General features: G+C 39.0%; 1 protein-coding gene and 1 long non-coding RNA gene across 17 annotated transcripts in view; one reads left to right on the forward strand and one right to left on the reverse strand.

The window, feature by feature from the left end:
• Positions 1 to 15448, forward strand: part of LOC144596503 (uncharacterized) — a 28225-nt gene extending 12777 nt beyond the window's left edge. Inside the window, exons 2-3 of the long non-coding RNA XR_013547620.1 lie at positions 7496 to 7610; positions 12661 to 15448. This is a non-coding gene — a long non-coding RNA (uncharacterized LOC144596503). The remainder of the gene's footprint in view (positions 1 to 7495; positions 7611 to 12660) is intronic.
• Positions 14154 to 21151, reverse strand: part of LOC144596502 (girdin-like) — a 129685-nt gene continuing 122687 nt past the window's right edge. For 9 of the 16 annotated variants that reach the window (XM_078404866.1, XM_078404861.1, XM_078404859.1 and 6 more), the window contains 2 exons: positions 20211 to 20688; positions 14154 to 14256 (listed from right to left, as the gene is read on the reverse strand). In XM_078404866.1, coding sequence (XP_078260992.1) covers positions 14192 to 14256; positions 20211 to 20688 — 543 coding nt within the window. In that variant the 3' untranslated portion in view covers positions 14154 to 14191. Of the gene's footprint in view, positions 14257 to 19310; positions 20689 to 21151 lie in introns of those variants that run through there. The other 7 variants (XM_078404860.1, XM_078404862.1, XM_078404863.1 and 4 more) reach the window with 3 other exon arrangements.

Here is a 21151-nt window from a genome sequence, read left to right on the forward strand (position 1 = left end):
AAAGAGTAGACACCCAATAGCAGCTGCTTGTCCATTGTGACGTCACACGCTTTTCGCAACAATGTTGCACCCATCTCACAGGGGCATTGTGACATCACAAGCTGAAGACCTTCAATAAATCCGCACCACAGCGCCCTCTATAAATTAGGGGGGGGGGGGGGGAGCGCTTTAAAACCTCTGTAACTTAAAAAACATGCGACCGAATTAAATAAAAAATAATTTTCCAGCAGATAACCGCGTGGTGATTAAGGTGGTGCAAAAATCGTGGCGCTACGGTTCACCGTTTTGACGAAATCAGAGAAACCGTTGTTACGCGCATACCAGGTCAAACCCAAAAAAAAAATATACACAAGATCTGAGTTTTAATAGTATACTAGAACAAGTGTGCCCATTCAAAGCGGGCCCGTTGGGCCCGTCCCCACACCCCCCATTCTCTCCTCCCCCAGCCCCACTCTTACTCTCCAAGTGTGCCCGTTGGGCCCGTCCTCCTGATCTGTGTATGTCAAGTGACCACTATAACCTTTTTTTTTTTTTTTCCTAATCAGATGTGCAGCACTTTGGTCAACATGGGTTGTTTTTAAATGTGCTATACAAAGATAATTGACTTGACTTGACTTGACTTGACTTGCAATAACAATTTAGCTTTTCGAAACAATGTAGCCGTCACAAGCTGAAAACTAAATCCTTTTCTGGAAACTTTTCGAAACAAATGTAGCCGTCACATGCCACAAGCTGAAAACTAAATCTGCACCGCAGCGCCCCCTATAATTTAGGGGGGGGGGGGGGAGCGCTTTAAAACCTCTGTAACTTAAAAAACATGCGACCGAATTAAATAAAAAACAATTTTGCAGCAGATAACCGCGTGGTGATTAAGGCGGTGCAAAAACCGTGGCGCTACGGTTCACCGTTTTGACGAAATCAGAGAAACCGCTGTTACGCGCATATATATATATATAACACAAGATCTGAGTTTTAGTATTATACTAGAACAAGTGTGCCCGTTCAAAGCGGGCCCGTTGGGCCCGTCCCCACACCCCCCATTCTCTCCTCCCCCAGCCCCACTCTTACTCTCCAAGTGTGCCCGTTGGGCCCGTCCTCCTGATCTGTGTATGTCAAGTGAGCACTATAACCTTTTTTTTTTTTTTCCTAATCAGATGTGCAGCACTTTGGTCAACATGGGTTGTTTTTAAATGTGCTATACAAATATAATTGACTTGACTTGACTTGACTTGACTTGACTTGCAATAACAAAACAATCAGTGCTTTTCTGGAAACTTTTCGAAACAATGTAGCCGGCACAAGCTGAAAACTAAATCCTTTTCTGGAAACTTTTCGAAACAAATGTAGCCGTCACAAGCCACAAGCTGAAAACTAAATCTGCACCGCAGCGCCCCCTATAATTTAGGGGGGGGGGGGGGAGCGCTTTAAAACCTCTGTAACTTAAAAAACATGCGACCGAATTAAATAAAAAACAATTTTGCAGCAGATAACCGCGTGGTGATTAAGGCGGTGCAAAAATCGTGGCGCTACGGTTCACCGTTTTGACGAAATCAGAGAAACCGCTGTTACGCGCATATATATATATATAACACAAGATCTGAGTTTTAGTATTATATAGATAGATAGATAGATAGATAGATTACACATGATATAGTGATACTATATAGGTGTACCTTCATGTATGCTCTGATGTTATTAGAATTATTTCTAAGAAATGTCATGGCATACCTAAAATAAGTAGTGTTGGAAGGAACTGCATTCGCTGGTTTAAAAATACACAGAAGACAGACACAATACGCTGGAGTAACTCAGCGGGACAGGCAGCATCTCTGGAGAGAAGGAATGGGTAATGTTTCGAGACGAGAACCTGCTTCAGTCCTAAAGCAGCATGGTGTGATCAGCGAACCTTTGGCGCAACCAGCTGAGCCCGTGGGTCCGGAACCAGCTGGGATTATAGCTATCAAAACGCGAGCACCTCCAGGAAATAAAGCTCTTCGCATGTTAGTTTGAACCACAGAAACACCGGCATTTTTTCTCGTGATCGAGTGTGGTTTTTGCAGGAAGATGGACTTTTGAGGAGCACTTTGCGGTTCATTTTGAACCATTTGTAGGTAGTAACGTGAAAATTACTATTGCATTCAAAGGTCTAATAATTGTCCCAACTGATGTAATAATGTACTACAATTAAAATCGTGGTTGCGAATTCTAAACAGGAGTGATTCGAACATATTAGAAACAAATTATTATTTACTTCTTTATTTAAACAGATATTAATGAATTAAACTTCCAAATGGGCCCACAATATCAGTGAACAAAACAAGAAGATCTAACGCAGAAAACGTGTTGTAGAATTGGTGGAGTTCTTGATGGTTAAATGCTGGCCATTCTACCTGTCGAGGGAGTTCACAGACATTGTTGTGGCTATTTATATCCCTCCCAAGGAGGCACAGTGGGAGCTATCAACGATCTACAGACGACTCACCCTGATGGGCTCTTTGTGATTGCTGGGGATTTAAACCATGCCAATCTAAAAACTGTATTACCCAAATTCCACCAATACATCAACTTTGCAACCAGAGGGGGGGGGGGGGGGGGGGACACACACAACCTAGACCTGGATTACTACTCAAACTTTCAGGAAGCATATAAGGCTACCCCCTTCCCCCACCTCGGATACTCAGACCACATCACCATCATGCTCACCCCCTCATACAAACCACTACTTAAAGGACAGAAGCAACACATGGACAGATCAGAGTATGGCCAGCAGGAACTACTAAAGCACCACTACAAGACTGCTTTCAAACCACAGATTGGGACATATTCAGGGAAGCAGCCACATATGCCACCTACACTGACATTGGAGAATATGCCAACTCTGTGACTCACTCTAAGGCCCTCCTCGGTCATGGCTGACCATGGGTGATGCATCCTGGTTGTTGGCTGCTTGCTCCAAACCTCGGCTAGAGCAGCTTCGATGTGTGGTCGGATGCAAGCCTGGGCGATGTCATATGAAGGACCGGCTGTTGCCCATGCAGCACATCCCCCCTCTCCACGTCGCTGATCGATCCAAAGGAACAGCAAAGCTGTTACAGTTTGGCACCAGCACCGTCGCAGGAGCTGCCTTAACGAGGTTGTAGACAACGACCAACAAACTCTGTTCCAGCAGGTTATCAAGATCAATGAAGTAACATGGGTTTTCTGGAGTGAAGATTGTTATCTTTTCTCCTTTGCACCTCTTGCTTTGTCACTTACCCCACCCATCTGCCAATCATTGTGCCTCTTCCCATCACCAGTCACTTGCCACCTCTCTTTTCCAGCTTTCTTCCTCCTCGTACAATCGGTGTAAAGAAATGTCCTGACCCAAAATGTTTTGTCCAATCCCTCCACATATGTCGTCAGACATGCTGAGTTTCTCCTGCAGTTTTTTTTTCTGATCCAGTTTCTTTTGTTTACGCTGAGAACTGGCTGTAGGAGCCATTTTGCGTTTATTAGTCATTTTTGCATATTATTATTATTATCTTGTATCCAGCTGTAGTTTGGATACTAAAGGGTTGCTATGCTTACGTATGGGCTGGGCGGAACTGGAGAGAATGGGCATATTCGCGTGTTGGACGTGTTCGCGACTTGGAGTCGAGAAGGTGCTGACAGAGGGTCAGCCAAAAGCATTCAGCAGCCAAGATTTTAATCGGTTGTAGATATTACTGACAAGATTAGTAAAGATCTCCACCGACAATAGATCTGGTGGTTCGTATTGATTGCATAGACCGAGGTAGGATATGGAATAAGGGAATCAATAACCAGTCGATGACAAGAGATATGCCAATATGTTATATTGCGACTCAAATAAAGACGACTAACTCATTCAAACGTCGTGGACGTCTGTTATTGTGATTGCTTGCATCATTAGCTTATCGTTTCACTTGATCTGAGTCACGGGGAGATTTTTTGCCAAAATCTTTCAACCGCTGAATTGAACAAGTAGTTCGTGGAAGCTGAAGCGTTGTATCTGTCTCTTAGAGTTATTTGAAGGGAATTAGCACTTGGTGGCAAAGAGACGTTGGCAAAAACAGTGAAGAAATCGTTGTCTGCTTTAAATTGGGTTTTTCTGCAGAAAGTGACAACAAAAGCGGTTTTCGAATTTTCGAGGGCTTGGATTGCGAACAGCATAGCAACGACCTTGGGAGTCCCTGGTTAACAAGTCTTGTTTGAAATTCCTAAGCCAGATAAAAGACCAAAAGGACATCTGGTTTTCGTCAAGAAGCTCAGAATGTCAGATTAAATCTGATGTTCGGTCACAAGGTGGCGATAGCGGAACATGGCCTAAAGTACAAAAAAGGGCTATTAAACTTACGCAAAAGAGCAAAAACATGGCTTAAGAAAGCAATGAAAAGCAGAAGAGACGTAAATATAAAATGGCTGGGAAGACCATGGAAAACATCAGAGCTAATAAAATCAGCAAAGGAGCCAGAGGTGCGGTTCAATCTGAATCATCTTAACCACCTCAAGGACGAAATCTGTGACCTCTATGAAACATTGAAACTGCTACAATTAGCACCAGAAGAATTCGATAAGCAAGAGAATTGGATGTGGCAGGAGCGAGAAACTCTCGATGGATTTAAACAAGATGTTGTCGAGTGGCTAAACCGAGTAGGTCATGAGGCCAGACCCTCCAATGTTGAGGGCGCCTTATGCCAGGGTGGAGATAGTGCTTCAAATATTCAAACTCTAAGTTGAGCATCAAATCTCATGCATCTTTGACGCGTTCTGTTTGTAAGGAGGCTGAGTTGGAACTGGCTGTTCTTGCAGGGCAAGTTGCGTTCATGGCACAGAAGCACGAGATTGAGGAGCTTGAAGGCCCGGAGGAAGAACGGAGGAAGGAAGTAGAAGAACGGAAGAGAAAACAATTAGATTACAAGAGGACGAGTGATCAATTGAAAAGGGAGAAGGAACGCTTGGAACTGGAGTCCAAAATGGCAGCAGCCAAGACAGAACTCAGTGTACTTGGCGCTCCAAGATCAAGAAGCAGCTCGATAGTATCTGGTAGGATGAGTTTTTATCCAGGACAAGGGGCTGCCCAAAGCCAATTGCCAGTTGGACGGGAACCATCCGTGACTGAACCCTGGCATGAACGGGGCCTACAGGTTGTAAGACCGAAGCAAACAACCTGGAGACCATTTGTTAAAGTTAGTGATACGGCACACTTTACCCAACATCCCCTTCAAGGATGGATGGCAGGGTTTCATGAACTGAGGGATGAGCAGGGGCATGCTCGCACTAAATTCCCGGAACGTCATGATGGAGACCGAAGCAAAATCAAATCACCGAACGTCTGGCTAAACAAAATCCCTTGCAAAATCAACTTTTTATCAAAGCATTCGAGAGAGTAGACAGGAAGACTGATGATGAAAGTGATCGTTATCATTTTCTGGAACAATATACGAAAGGACCAGCCAGAGAATTAGTTCGCAGCTGTCAACATTTACCTTCCATCCAGAGCTATCAAGAGGCAAGAAGACTGCTTAAAGAGCATTTTGGCCATGAGCAGAAGATTGCCACTGCTTATATATACAGGGCGTTGGCCTGGCCAACCATCAAGCCAGATGATATAAAGGCATTACAAGCATTCTCATTATTCCTTAAAGTTTGTTGCAATGCGATGCAGCAGCTTAAATACATGGATGAAGTGAACATTCACTCTAATATGATGACCATCCTTCGAAAGCTGCCTTACAAGTGGTGAAGAGATCGGGCATATGAAATCGAAAGAACCGAGGACCATTCGCCTGTGTTTCCCGAATTGGATGACTTCATAGTGAAGATATTGGCGAACCACTTCATGGGAACATTGATGAGGCTAAAATATCAGCAGCTGCTAAGGGCCCTACCTTCGGTAAGTCAAGAGAAAAGCCGACGATGACCAGGAGCAGTTTTTCTATGGCTGCCGGACCCATGGAAGAACAGGCCCGAGGGAATCTGACAACTAAAGGAGAGAAAGCTGACTCACCTATCGGCAAGCAGCAGGATCCTTGTCTGTTCTGCAACAGGAGGGGTCACACACTGGAGAATTGTCGGCAGATCAAAAAAAGGAACTAAAGGAGAGAAGAAATTTTATAAAGGAGAAGAGAATTTGTTTTGGATGTTTGAAAGGACATATGAGCAGAAACTGCAAGAATCGTTTGACTTGTGCTGTATGCAAAGGAGAGCATCCTGAGATACTTCATATTGAACAGAAAGACAAAGAAAGGAAACCCAGGCAGCCAGCCAAGGAAAAGGCAAGCCAGAGTGACGCCACTCCTCTTTCTCTGATGTGTGGACATATCGGGGCCGGTGAAGAAGCTAGCATCTTCTCGATCATACCAGTGCAAGTGAAGAGCTACAATAGGAGCACGGTGTTGCAAATGTACGCTTTCTTGGATGATGGAAGTTCGGTTACCTTCTGCACCAAAAACCTGGTAAGAAGGCTGAAGATCTCAGGACAAAAGAAAAGGATTCTCCTGCATACCATGAATCAAGAGAAGTCTATAACCAGTTGTGTTATTTCAGGTTTGGAAATATCTGGTCTGGACAGCAATAATTTTGTTCAACTACCAGATGTGCTTACCAGTAAGACCATTCCTGTCTCATGGTCAAATATTCCTAGACAGAAAGACCTGGAGCAATGGTCTTATTTGAAGAATGTCAAGATAACTGAAATAGACTCTGGTATCGACTTACTCATTGGAACCAATACTTTCAAAGTATTGGAACCTTGGGAAGTGGTCAACAGCAGAGAGGATGGACCATTTGCCATGAAAACCTTGTTGGGATGGGTTGTTTGTGGTCCACTGAGAGAGGACCACGACAACAGCGATGGAAAGGGCTCTCCTGCAGCAGTTATTAATCGAATATCCATTGTTAATCTGGAGGAACTTCTGGTCAAACAATATAATCATGACTTCAATGAAGAATCCAGCAAGGAAAAGGAAGAAATGTCGAGCGAAGAGGTAAAGTTCATGGATATTACGAATCATTCGACAAGGATGACTGATGGACATTATTGTTTAGACTTACCTTTCAAGCAGGAGAATACCAGCATGCCTAACAATCGTTGCATAGCAGAGCAGTGTATCCGGAGCTATGGAGCTTGGGAGCTAATTTGATAGACGAGAAGCTGGCCTCTATACTGGCTGTTGAGCTATCCAGTTCCTTTTTTCTAAAAACTTCTCTTTCAGAGTAATACGACATGGCCTGTGCTCGTGTAATGGCAAGCATGTGGCAGACTACAATTCTCCAGTACTGAGTTGCCTATTATTTGTGTAGATACTTACGGGTTAAGCTAGTTTTCAGCCATATTGGCAGTCACGCATCTGGTTTGAATTGATGGCTCAAGTGCCACAAACGGGTACTACAGACATAGCTGATCCACTGCCAATGATCACACACCAGCTGATGTTGAGAAAATCAAGTTCCTAACAATTGTATTGTGACAGGAATTACATGTTGTGTCTTCCAGGAATTTGTGGATAATGTCAATGACATTGCATACCAATGGGAAGTCTGCAATCCCTAACAAGCCCTCCTGCAAGAGGTATCCCTTTGAAGAAGACAAGTATTACCAGCTTCATTTTGTAAGGCAGGCTACCAATATATGAAAATTCCTGGTTGTTATCACCTTGAGAGTTATGGAAAATATGGTTTAAGTTAGTTATAGTCGCAGCTGCTGGCAAATTTAAATGAAGACTGGGTTAAGTACAGACATTATCACACTACCTCACCAGTTTCAAGTGCAAGAAATGTTTCCTGTTCTACTGTTCGCCCATTCATTCTCATTTTCATTGAACAATCTCATGGTAATGCAGAACTTCAAGTGGAATGCTTATTAATATATCAATTTTTGGTAGCAACTGATTTATGCAGAAACTTTGATGTTGATTGAAAGTCTTTCATCATCTGCCACATCATATCCTGTAAACGTGAGAAACTTTAAAAACTGGAAAGCATCAATGCTTGAACAATCATACCAATTACTTGTAGAAATGAACAGGAAAATAATTTAAAAGCAGTTGACAACCTCTTTTAAAAACCCCTAATGAAGATATTTTCTGTGATGCAGAATGTCCTTTAGCTGTGTGACGTCAAGTGATGCTCGATGAATCATTGATCTTCAAAATGGCAATCTTCATGCCAAATTAGTGTGATGTCACAATCTGCATACTTTCAGTAATTGTTTACCGCATGCATTTTAACACCGTACCAATTTAGCAAAGAACATGACTCATGTGACAAATATGCATGCAAAAATCATATGATACTTTGGAACAGCAACAGTATCTAATCTCTCAAAAGATGTAAACCACAACACTGAATTTTGCACCTGAATAAATTAATGAATGAACGACAGAGTAAATCATTGATACCACATAAAGATGGTTACTGGTTTCTCTCAATGGTTGGTAATGGGTTTCTGGATGTTTTTATTTGTATAAAACTTCAAAATGCCACATAAATTGGAACATTGATCGAGATAATTAGCTAGTTAAAGCTCAAAGGTACATGGAAACCTATAAATTGCTAGCCCACTGTTGAGACAAAATTCTGCACATCACCTTGAGCAGCAAGTTGCTTTAAATTGAACATGGTACTGTAGATGTATTATAAATTAAAAATATTTCAGCTAGCCCACCTACAACAAAATTTATCAGTGATTCTGTTGGATAATCACTTCGAACTGCCTGGATGTTTTCACAAAATCATAACTACTGACCTCAAAAATAATCATCCTGGTAGCTCTTGAACTTTGAATCAAAATGCTGGAGTAACTCAGCGGGACAGGCTGCATCTCCGGATAGACGGAATGGGTGACGTTTCGGATCGAGATCCTTCTTCAGACTGAAAATCAGGGGAGGAGACAGAAATCAGGAAGGGCAAGGTGTGAAAACGAGACATCAAAAGCGATGCAACTTAAGGAAAATGTAGAATAGATCATTGTCAGCTAGGAGAAAGTGACAACAAAGCAAACAGAGATATAATGTAATCGGGGACAGTCAGACTGGTCGGAGAACTGGGAAGGGGGAGGGATGGAAAGAGAGGGAAAGAAAGTGTTACTTGAAGTTAGAGAAGTCAATATTCATGCCGTTGGGGTGTAAGCTGCCCAAGTGAAATATGAGGTGCTGTTCCTCCAATTTAGCTGGGCCTCACTGACAATGTAGGAGGCCCAGGACAGAAAGGTTAGTGCGGGAATGGGAGAGGGAGTTAAAGTGCTTAGCAACCGGCAGATCAGGTAGGTTTAGGAGGACTGAGCGGAGATGTTCAGCGAAACGATTGCCAAACCTGACTTGGTTTTGCCAATACATATATATATATAGGAGTCTACACCTGGAACAGCGAATACAGTAGATGAGGTTGGAGGAGGTGCAAGTGAACCTCTGCCTCACTTGAAAAGAGTGTTGGAGTCCTTGGACGGAGTCGAGGGAGGAGGTATAGGGACAGGTGTTGCATCTCCTGCAGTTGCAGGGGAAAGTACCTGGGGAGGGGGTGGTTTGGGTGGGAATGGACGAGTTAACCAGGGCGTTGCGGAGGGAACAGTCTCTGCGGAATGGGGTGGAGTTTGGAAGATGTGGCAAATAGTGGGATTCTGTTGGGAGGTGGCAAAAATGTCAGAGGATTATGTGCTGTATGCAACGGCTGATGGGGTGAAAGGTAAAGACTAGGGGGACTCTGTCCCAGTAGCGACTGGAGAGAGGGGGAGTAAGAGCAGAGCTGCGGGATATCTCGATATCCCGCAGCTCCGCTCTTGCTGTCTCCTTCCTGTCCTGGGTCTCTTCAATTGTTAGTGAGGCCCAGCGCAAATTGGAGGAACAGCACCTCATATTTCGCTTGGGCAGCTTACACCCCAGCGGTATGAATATTGACTTCTCTAACTTCAAGTAACCTTCTCCGACCAGTCTGACTGTCCCCGATTACATGTAAACTGTTTGCTTTGTTGTCACCTTATGTTGTTAACAATGATCTATTCTACATTTTCCTTGAGCTGCATCTCTTTTGATATCTCGTTTTCACACCTTATCCTTCCATATTTCTGTGTCGCCCTCTCCCTTGACTCTCAACCTGAAGACCCGAAACATCACCCATTCCTTCTATCCAGAGATTACTCCAGCATTTTGTGTCTATCTTCGGTGTAAACCAGCATCTGCAGTTCCTTCTTACACAGCTCTTGAACTTTGTTGTCTATTCTTTCAGTTTTTCACAATTTACAATAATTAGGAAAGGCCAGTTATTTTAAAATTGTTTTACAGAGAAAGGAGATACGAAGCAGATCCACCTGATACTCATCATTTTATTAGCAACAACAGAGTTTAGATTTAAGTTGATGTTAACAGTGAGGTGTTGTGGGATTCCATACAGAGAACAGTTGCTCTCTGGTTTGATTTGACCCTACATAGAATGTCAATCCAATGCAGTACCATCTCTAAACATTTAGATATCTAAATTAGGCAGAATATAAATATGTTAATAGAGTAATAAAATGTATCTTCTGCTCTTGGACCTATGTTCTTGTATAAGTGTTTTATTATTTGTGTGAATCATATCAAGTACATTGTAATGCAAATAACAATATTTGCTTTAGTACTTGCCAATTCTTACATTAAAACTGTATCACTGAGCTTGTTGGATGCCAGTCAGTCACAACAGAAAAGTTTGTAGTTGATTTTCTGATGTAATTTCTCATCCTAGTTTAAATATCACTCTAGGATCTGACCACAATGAAACTTGATATGTAACAGAAGTGCTGAGGGAAGACACCATTCTTCAAAGTGCTGTTCTACAGATAAAAATGATATCCATCTTACAATCATTATCAACATTTCCAACTATTAATTAGGCATAAACGTCTTCCTCAATAAATATCATTCAAGGTAGATCTAGGATCTTTTATATGTGTAAAATGGTTGTTAAATTCACCTAAATAAATCAATGAAGCTTAAATGTAATTGTATGTGTTGCGCTTTGAAATATAACATAATAAGGCACATACAAGTTAATCATGCACTCAAGCCTCGATGATGTGCTGGTAATTTAAAACGATGGAAAGATTTATTAGTATCTTGAATAGTTGCAATACCAAAACATTAATTCTTATATATGCATGATGGACATAATGTGATTTGAATCTACACACCATCAATCACTCCTATTACTTGATAACGCAGTTTTAAGAATTAGGAAAGTATTTTTAATATTTGTTCTACAAAACTGTACACAAATAAACCCAATTTATGAATGCTTTAGAGGCTTTTTCAGATTAAAATTTAATCTGGACATCAAAACTGCAATGGCACTCTCCCAGTACCTTTAATCTATTACATAAGCATGCTACAAGGATTTTTAAAAAACTGACATTTTTATCTATAAATGGATTCTTTAAATGGAAATTTAATTAAGTAGCGTAAACAAAATGATGACATACATAAATACTGTTAAATTCAAATCATCTGCTAGATAGACATTTCAACATACTCTCACAGTGTACATTTTGTACAAAAGTAACGTTAAAAACACTAAACACTTGAAAAAAGTAATATCAGTGCGTGGAGGTCTGTCAACTGATTTCAGGATGCAAAAAAGCATCTCCTGACTGTTAATTCAACAAAGTACAATGGTCAAAATATATGAACAGATACTTTTTCATTAAAATCTAATTAAAATAACAAATATTAAATCGTTACAACCTTTGCAAACATTTTCTCGGTGCAGCTCACAATTCAGCCAGCATGTAAATATTCAATTTATACATGGTTATTTTTCTGGCAATGTGCACAAAATTTAGTGGAATAACATTTTCCAAAGCTTTAGAAAGTATAAAAAAAAGTTATGAAAAATAATAAAAGGTCAGCCACTTTCCTATAAACAGAACTGCAATGTACCAGGTGCTATCAGCAGAAATTCGGCATGATGCAAATGCATTCATTTTCCATATGATCTTATTGTTAACTTAAAAGGACTGCTGTTACAAAGGACAAAATTTGCACATACGTATCAATAAGAATGTAAACATACAGCATTTAAATTCAGTCAGAGGACTATTACATTGTTAGGTTTGCATTACATGACACAAATAAATGTCATGGAACTATAAACTATTATGGGGCCATCATATTGATGATGGTATATAACTGAAAAATAGTCAGTGCAAAATATCATAAACTAATTTATTTGCATATCTGATTTATGCAGGTTCAGTATGTACGGCCTTACGATATAATGGCAGCCTTGTAAATTCTTAAACTGACACAGAATATTTTAAAGCTTGAATGTTAAATTAAAACTGAAACAAAATGATGTGACTTGTAGTTAAAAGCTAAATGAACTTTGAAATATTGTTCATGAAACTTTAATCGCATTCAATTTCATAAGGTTTAAATGTCTTCCAGTGAAAAATCTATGAAATGTCACAAAAAGTGTTACTTTTACTGAAATACTTTTGTTACAAAATCGGAGTCCAATTATGCTCCCTGAGTCAATAGTAAATGTCTTATTACAGGTCAAACAAAGGGAGGTCCTTGAGTAAGAGTCATCATGTAATGCTTTAGTAAAATTTCTTTATGCAGAGTCTTGGTGCTTCAGAATGAAAGCTTTCAAAATGTGAGTTTGAAGGACACTTTTCTTTCTGTTTTGCAGGTCAGAGGAAAGAAGATGAAAAAATTTATAAAGACTTTAGATAATGGATTAAAAACAAGAAATTATGTTAACTGTATATATGTGATCATGCATGAAAAAAGTTACCAGCAGATGAAAAAATGATTAGCAAAGGGTAAATACTCTGTGATAATGCTTAAACATTTCTTGCTACATGCTATTGCCTGAGAAAGTTGACATTTAATAGATAGGTGACATTACAGGGTAAACTTTATCTTTGGGCAGAAATCAAAGCGGGAGTGTTGAAGAGGCCAACAAACTGTCCAACTTCTAACTTCTGGGCCTCATTCTTATCGTCAGATACTGTCTTCCATCTTAATGCACATGGCACACCAAAGTCAAAAGTAGTGCAAGGGGTTGGGGACGGGATAGTGGGAGAACTGGCTAGTTCATGAATGGCTGAAGGAAACCTGTAAAAGGAAGCCCAATATATTCTTGTGGGGGCAAAAACTATCGTGGCTCTACAAGTGATCTTAAAGATTAATACCAAAAGTAAAAGTCACTTACCCGGGCCTCAAATGATCAGGAAACTTGCAGTAACCAATGTTTGCTGTTGGGTTGGAACGTGCGGGATTTTACTGATGCCCAACATTAAAATGAATTTGCTATTTAATTTGCATTCCAGCTCCTCAGGATAGAATTTCCATGATATAATACAAGTAAGTAAAAATGATGGAGAAAGGGAACAAACATATTGTGCAAGCTGCAGGAACCCAATTGATTTGCACAGCTCTTATCAGTGGGAAGGGATGACAGGTGAGAAGAAAGTCATAAATCTCTTGGCATTTCTTGCAAATGATTTTATTTATAAAGGGTAATTGCATTTATAAATGCTATTTGATTTAAATTTATACTTGATGTCATATATATTTTAAAAAGATGTTTTGCATGCCTTGCAAGATCAACACTGATAAGGAAACTTGAATCTACACAATAGCAACACAATCATTACGCAAAATAATTGTTCATAGGTTGACATGAACACAGAGCTTTGAAAGATGCCAAGAATGAAATAGATTTAGGGACACGGACTTCCCAACAGTTAAAATCAAGTGTAATTCAGAAGAAAATATTTTCTTTTATAATACTTAAAGGATTTATTGAACATTTTCAATATAATTTAAAAAATAACCATAACTTAAAAATGTTAAAGATATATCATGAAAGATTGGATTTAATGAGCTGTTATCATAAGCAGTAAGGTTTTGCATAGATGAAATATAAACGTTGCTTAAATATTTATTTGTATTAAGTAATACCTGTAGTTCCCTGCCCAGCCATGCAGAATGAAAAATGAATTAATATTGCTTCGCTCAATAAGAGTTTATAAAAAGCCAATTTAATAGAATAAGCATGCGTATTTTTAGATCTATTAAGCCAGCCACAGCAGAATGCATCTGCAATAAAGAGCACTACAGTGATGTTAGCTTGTAAACTGGTAATCCTCCCATTCACACTCTGGGCAGGAAACTCACCACTACATCCCACATCACCAGATGATGGGCATTTACACCTAGGAGCTCTGTTGCTCCCCAGTTTTGCCTTGTGCACTTCTGAGTTCTTGCACAGATCCCATATCTGCAGAAAATAATCAAAGCAATTCACATTGATCAGTTACCCGTCAAATATCTTACAACATGTGATTTTTTAAATGTAAACAGTATTTTACAGTAAATTAACCAGTGAAGCAGTTTGCTAACAGCAGTGGGAAACATACATTAGGTCTCAAACAGACCAGAAGGGAAACTCATTCCGCTGTCCAATGTCAAGTCTAGATCCCGATTCAAAATCAAGCTCGATTTAAATTATAATTTTATCAGTCCCAAGTAAAATGGCAATGGTTCTGGTATATAAATTCACTATGAAACATTGCCTGATTGTAAAGGCATTCCAAAATTAATGGACTGTACATTAAAGGAGTCAGAATTTCATAATTATGTTCATGTTTTTTAACACATTTCCAAGGAAACATGTTTAAACTAGACATCAAATTGTCCATTAAAAAAATAAGACTTTATTCAAAGCATGCTCTTTTGTCTGAAATTCCAAATTAGTAGTGTTTTGTTATTTACCAAACACAAAGGACACATGTAGTTAAAATTCCAAATTAAATAATGTGAAACAATACAAGCAGCAACCAAAGGGATTGAATTAAATACGTTTGTTTATAATTGGTTGAAACAGATCATTACTATGGCTAAATTTGAAAATTAAAATGCAATTTTGTTTTAAAGTGCAAACTAATGGAGTCCACTACTTTTCTCAAGCTCAGTTCCTCAAAAACACCAGCTATACCTTGTAATAATAGACCAACATAGTATTTGTAACACACTCAAGATCTTTAATTATCTTGCACTTAAAACTGTGTCCTCAGTAATGGTATAAAAAGCACCATGTACTATTTCCAAAAATATTGCCAAAACAAAAAACATTACCAAACATGATCTATGCTCAATAATTCAATAGAACCTTAGCCACTAATTTGGAGGTCAACATTCAAATTATAATCTCTTAAAAATCCTGATAGAGGTTTGAGGGAAAAAATTCATGATGCAACATCTAATTCCTTGTGACAGTTGCATGTGCAGTGTAAATGCCAGATAAACCAACCCACCCTGCAAAAATATTGCACTTGCTGTTGACATTGAGTGGAAAGCCAAAACGCATAACAACGAAGGGGAATACAGTCATGAGTCAGGACTATACGCAAAAATGAAGCAACTAGTTTAAATATTAATGGCTAATCTTCATTAATTATAATTACAAACTCATGCAAAAACAATGAAAATATTTACACATGTGTAACTGCTGATTGAGACGACACATTTTGATGCAAGGTTAAAATAGTCAGTTACCAAATTACATACAGAAAAAATGCACAGCACAGATGAATCAGCCACGGGGGTGGGGTGGGGGAAGCGATACGGGGGGAACATGCATGACATTATACCTTCATTCACATACACCAGCAAGCTAAATCTTTTATTAAATCAACATTGCAAATACATAGGTTATACATAGCCTTCAATGTAAATCTCTTTTTTCTGCACTGGTACACTTTTAGTATCATGTTTACTGAAACTAAAAAGAGGTAAAAGAAATGATCTTTTATAACCAGTACAGATCAACAATAGGAAGCCCTCAAATAGGTGCAATACCTGGAATTCACTGACGGGTTAAATAGGCAGATGATGATCATGATGGCTTTTCAGGCTTTTAGTAATTACAGCGTAACATTAATGATGAAATTTAATTTATTATTGTCCATTGTTTGAAAATAATATACACAATACATTTAACTGCTGATTTTAATGCATCAGTTAAGAGATTAGCAGGAGTGTTATTGACTCTTATTTCTCCACATTTAATAGGTTATTGCCATATTGAATTTTAACCTACTGTGCACAGTATATATTTTTCAGTAAACCTAGTAAACATCAGTTAATGCCATATGTTTTATATCCTATGTTATTGTCTTAAAAGCTACTTCATTTACATTATCACATTTATTTAAAACAGCTTGCCTATTACACTTCCTCATACCTGCCCCTTGAACATGACCCAATAGATGAACACCAGGCCATCATCACCTAGACTGTTCCCAAACTCATTACCTCTGGCCAATTTCCCTCCACAGCCTCCAACCTTATCGTTCCCCAGCCCTGCACTGCCCGCTTCTATCTCCTTACCAAACAGGACTGCCCTGGCAGACCCATTGTTTCTGCCTGCTCCTGCTCTACAAAACCCATCATCTCTCCTCCCCCCCTCCCCAAAACCACCCTGCCTGTCCTTTCCAACTTACATCCAAGTCATATCACATCCCCTTCAACTTTTCAATAACTTTCAGTTTACAGGCCCACATTGCCTATTCTTTACCGTGGATATCCAGTCCCTTTACACCTCAATCACCCACTAGCAAGGTCTCAACGCACTCCGGTTCTTTCTTAAAGAGACCCGATCAATTTCCCTCTACTAATTCCCCGCCTGGAGGAATTTGTCCTTACCCTCAATAACTTCTCCTTGGACTCCTTTCACTATCTTCGAGTTAAAGGTGTAACCATGGGGAATTATATGGACCCCATCTATGCCTGCCTTTTTGCCGGTTAGGTGAAGTAGTCCCTATTCCAAACGTACACTGGCACCATCCCCCAACTCTTTCTTAGCTACATCGATGACTGCATTGGGGCAGCCTCCTGCACCCATGCAGAACTTGTTGATATCATTAACTTTGCCAACAACTTCCACCTGGCCCTCAAATTCACTTGGACTATTTCTGACACCTTTCTCCCCTTGTCTCTATTACATGGGATAGACTAGCAACTGATGTTTACTACAAATCTACCGACTGCCTCTGTAATCTGGATTACAATTCCTCCCACCCTGTCTTTTGCAAAGATACTATCTCTTACCCTCAATTTCTCCGTCTCTAACGCATCTACTCCAAAGATGAGGCCTTCCATTCCAGGATATCCGAGATGTCCTAGTTTTTTAGTAAATGTGGTTTTCCCCCTGCTATCATTGATGAATCCCTCACCTGCATTTCCTCTGTGTCCAGTAGTTCTGTTCTCACACCCACTCCATACAAAGGTGGTCCTCACCTTTAACCATTCCAGCCTCCACATCCAACACTTACCTACATAACCCTCCCCCACTCTTTTATTTCTCACATAACCCCCCCCCCACCTGGACTCACGCTGATTTCTCACCTCCCCTTCCACCTACATTCCTTCCTCTAGCTTCACAATCCCATGATCTTTTGTCTCAGTTGTTTTTTCATCTCTGGCCATTGTACAACCATCTGCTTATCAAAAAATCTTCCTCCCTGTATCAACGTATTACCTGCCAGACTTTGCCCTCCCCCTATTCGCTTCCAGCTTTCTATTCCCCCTTAATCAGTCTGAAGAAGGGTCCCCGCCCCAAAAAGTCACCTATCCATGTTCTCCAGAGATGCTGCATGATCCACTGAGTTACTCCAGCACGTTGTGTCTTTTAAAAAAATCTATATTCAGAAATAAAAATCAAACAGCAAAACCAAAGTAAACCAAGGTAAATTGGCTAATAATTGGTTGTGATCCATTACAAAGAGATTATTTTTGGAGTTTTTTTTTATTTTTAGAAGGTGCGTTTGCCAAACCTCATGATGGTGAGCTAGGTTTGATCTTTCTGGATATCCGAATCAGCATCAAGAACAAAGTAATGAAACATAAAAGTAAAATGCAGTTTACTCTATTTCCTTCTCCTAATCAGACCTTCTGGTCATAATTAGAGGCAAGTTGTGAGATTACACAAAGCAATCTTACACTAGCAATTTTACAAACACGCATCTCATTTCAGCAGACCTGTATCAAAAAGCTTTTCATGTCATCAGTTTGGATAAAAGTTATTCCAACCAATTACATCACGTTTTCTGACTATCCCAAAGCAGAAATCTGAAAGTTCAGATGCAGAGCAAATTAATAATCTTCTGTTACTAGGTTCTCTCATAACATGAAATGATCTGGTTTATAGTCACTTAGTATAACATTAAGAGAAATATCTGGATCTTTGAAATTCTTTATTTCAGATGTCAATGAATGTTCACTTGTTCAGTATAATCAATAGATACTTTTTTAAATAACAAGAGGATGTGGGGATTGAGCAAGTGGGCAAATGGATGAGACGTATCAGGCTTGAAGAGTTGAATAACCTACTCCTGCTTCTCTTTGTGTATTCTTATGTGCCCAATAACATCCAAATTACACGTACAACAAAAAACTATGCCTGCAAAATGCTGGATTTGTAAAATTGAGACATCATGCAAGAGAATATCAATTATTGAAAAAGTTAGCAAGTGTGAAACATTTCTTTACAATAAAGCCAACAATGCTGTCAAAGTTATTTTTAAATTCAAGAAGTTTTCATTTCCATAATCAGAAAAGAAAGTCAACACTAATATTTAAAAGTGTTGATAGAATATTAAATTTAAAACCTAAATACTTTTATTCATGGAATGTGCCTATTTACTGGCATTTAACATTTTTCAAGCTTAAACTGCTGTTCTGTTAAATCTTGCAGTTTTCTTTCCCAGAATGAATTTGGTGCAAATCTATATGAAGAAGTTTCATTGTTGGCCATTTTACTTTTTATTTAATTCTCTTCTTTTTTTACTTATGGGTTTTTTAATGATTTACCAACCAAACCAGTCTCTCCTCTCCACCTCCAATTATTACATTCTTGTTAAAAAACATCCACGTTTCTCTCCGCGCTGCCCAATGGCAGCAGAGTTGAAATTAATAACACATCACGATGAGATTCATGAATGCCTATCATGTGGTATGCAACATGTGTGTATTTTGATTTCTCAAACCATCAAATATACTTTCACATAACCATATTTTTATACGAAAAATCCAAAATATTGTTATGCAAAATATGTGGTGTAGAGAAACATCTGAGGACTGTAGAGCCAGTAACATTAAAACATTTTCTCTATTCACAAAATATCTTCTTTATCAAAATGCATTTAACTTTGAACTTTCAATCTTTTATACTTCTGAGAAATTAAAAATATGCTTAACACCAGTTGTGAGCATTACTATATGCTGAACTTCTGTTCATGAATTTTCTTCAAAAAATGTGATACTTTTAAAGTAGATTCTGATTGAAAAGGAACAAATCCAAACTGTTCAAAATTTATATTAAATTGCGAATAAAAGTGCTATGGTTGCAACACACTATTAAATAATGTTGTCCATAATTTAATGTCTAATTTATCAACTTTAGAGGAGATAAATACATTGATGATAAAATGGACTAATTTGATTTCTGTATTCCAGTTCCTACTAATCTTACAGAGTAGATGACACCGTTTTACCCGATAGCTCACTGCCCATGTTTTAAATTTTATTACACCCTATTTTTAAATCTTCCAACTGTTTGACAGTCTCTTTATGATGTCAGTTAAATACATCCATATTCATACCATACAGTTTGTTTATCTTCTGACATTACAGAAGGGGAAACAGAAATATTCATACCTTCTTCACCAGAGGGGGATGTATCACTGATAAGAAGGGAACTTAATCCACTACTCTCCTGATTCTCTAATTTAAACAACTCATCAGTGGATTTTGAAAGGATAACATTTTTATTTTCCTCTGGAGGTTGTACTATTTTAATTGGTGACACCAAAGCAATATCAGTTGGGCGTGCTTTGGGTTTCTGAGGCATCATACCGATTGGATTGATGGATGAAGAAAGCTGAACATTTGTAAAAGAAGCCATTCCAATTGGGTCAGATTCAGGAATTATGGATCCAGATACAATATCTAGGCCAGGGGGTAAGGCGGAATTTGAAGTGATTTGGTCTATCACATTATTTGAAGCAGAAAAAATCTTATTGGTATTGACTGGATTTAAGTCAAACTCTAATGACTGACCATCGCCATAAAGCTGGATTAATTGTGATTTCTGCAAATTAGACACTGATTGAATATGGTAAGCAACATGGTGAGCAAAATGAGTTTGGTGGAAATGATTTACTTGGTACTCACTGGGTAATGTCCGAGTGCTTGTTACCACTTTCCCTGGAGAAGGATCTATCGACACAGGTGCTCTACTGTCTCTCGACATAAATTCATGGATGCTTGTTCTTCGACTTGAACCTTCTGCTGTAGAAATAACATGACTTGCACGGGGTAGAGTTGAAGTGGTGCAAGCTATATATGAGGATTGATGTGTCTCAGATGGTAGTTTGCACATTGACACCGTCTTTCCTTGGGTTAAAAATGTGTCTTCTGAACTGCCTTTAATGCACATATGGTCTGAATTTCGAGGACTTGGCTTAACATACTGCCCAGCCCTTTTCAAGTTGCTGCTGAAAGAGTCATTCTCTCTTCCTCTAGGTAATCTGGTAGTTGTACTATTATTGATAAGGTTGTGATTCAGTTTCTCAGTTCCAATTAGTTCTGGCAGATCTGCAGTGTTTGTGAAAACACCATCTAAAAAATTCTCATGGCCTTCGGATTGTACCTGCACCAAAAAATAAAATAACTGAATGTTATTAAACACATTCACAGATTTTCCATTACTATAACCAGTACATTTATGATTTACTTTTCCAAATATATGCATGAATGTGGGAACTCAAGTTTTCTTCATCATTTAGCATGATAAACAGATTACCATGTTGTTGTCTAACCAGGATGAAACAGCTGCAAACCAATACTTAACTCATGCTGTTAATGAGTTAACAATGCACCTGCATGTTTAAAACAAAACATGGATTTCCTTGGATGTGCTCTAGTTTTCAAGTGAGAGCTGTCCACAATTTTTCCTTTCCTGCGCATCCACTAGAATTACTAGAACACTAGAATTAGAGGTTGCCAGTAGCAACAAGTCAAATCAACAAATCATTGAATGACAGGATGTAACTGTTAAAAGTAATCAAACAATAGCTTTCTACCAGGTAGAAGTATGCAAACGGAACTAAAGC

Source organism: Rhinoraja longicauda, chromosome 9, assembly GCF_053455715.1.
Source record: "Rhinoraja longicauda isolate Sanriku21f chromosome 9, sRhiLon1.1, whole genome shotgun sequence".
NCBI lineage: Eukaryota > Metazoa > Chordata > Chondrichthyes > Rajiformes > Arhynchobatidae > Rhinoraja > Rhinoraja longicauda.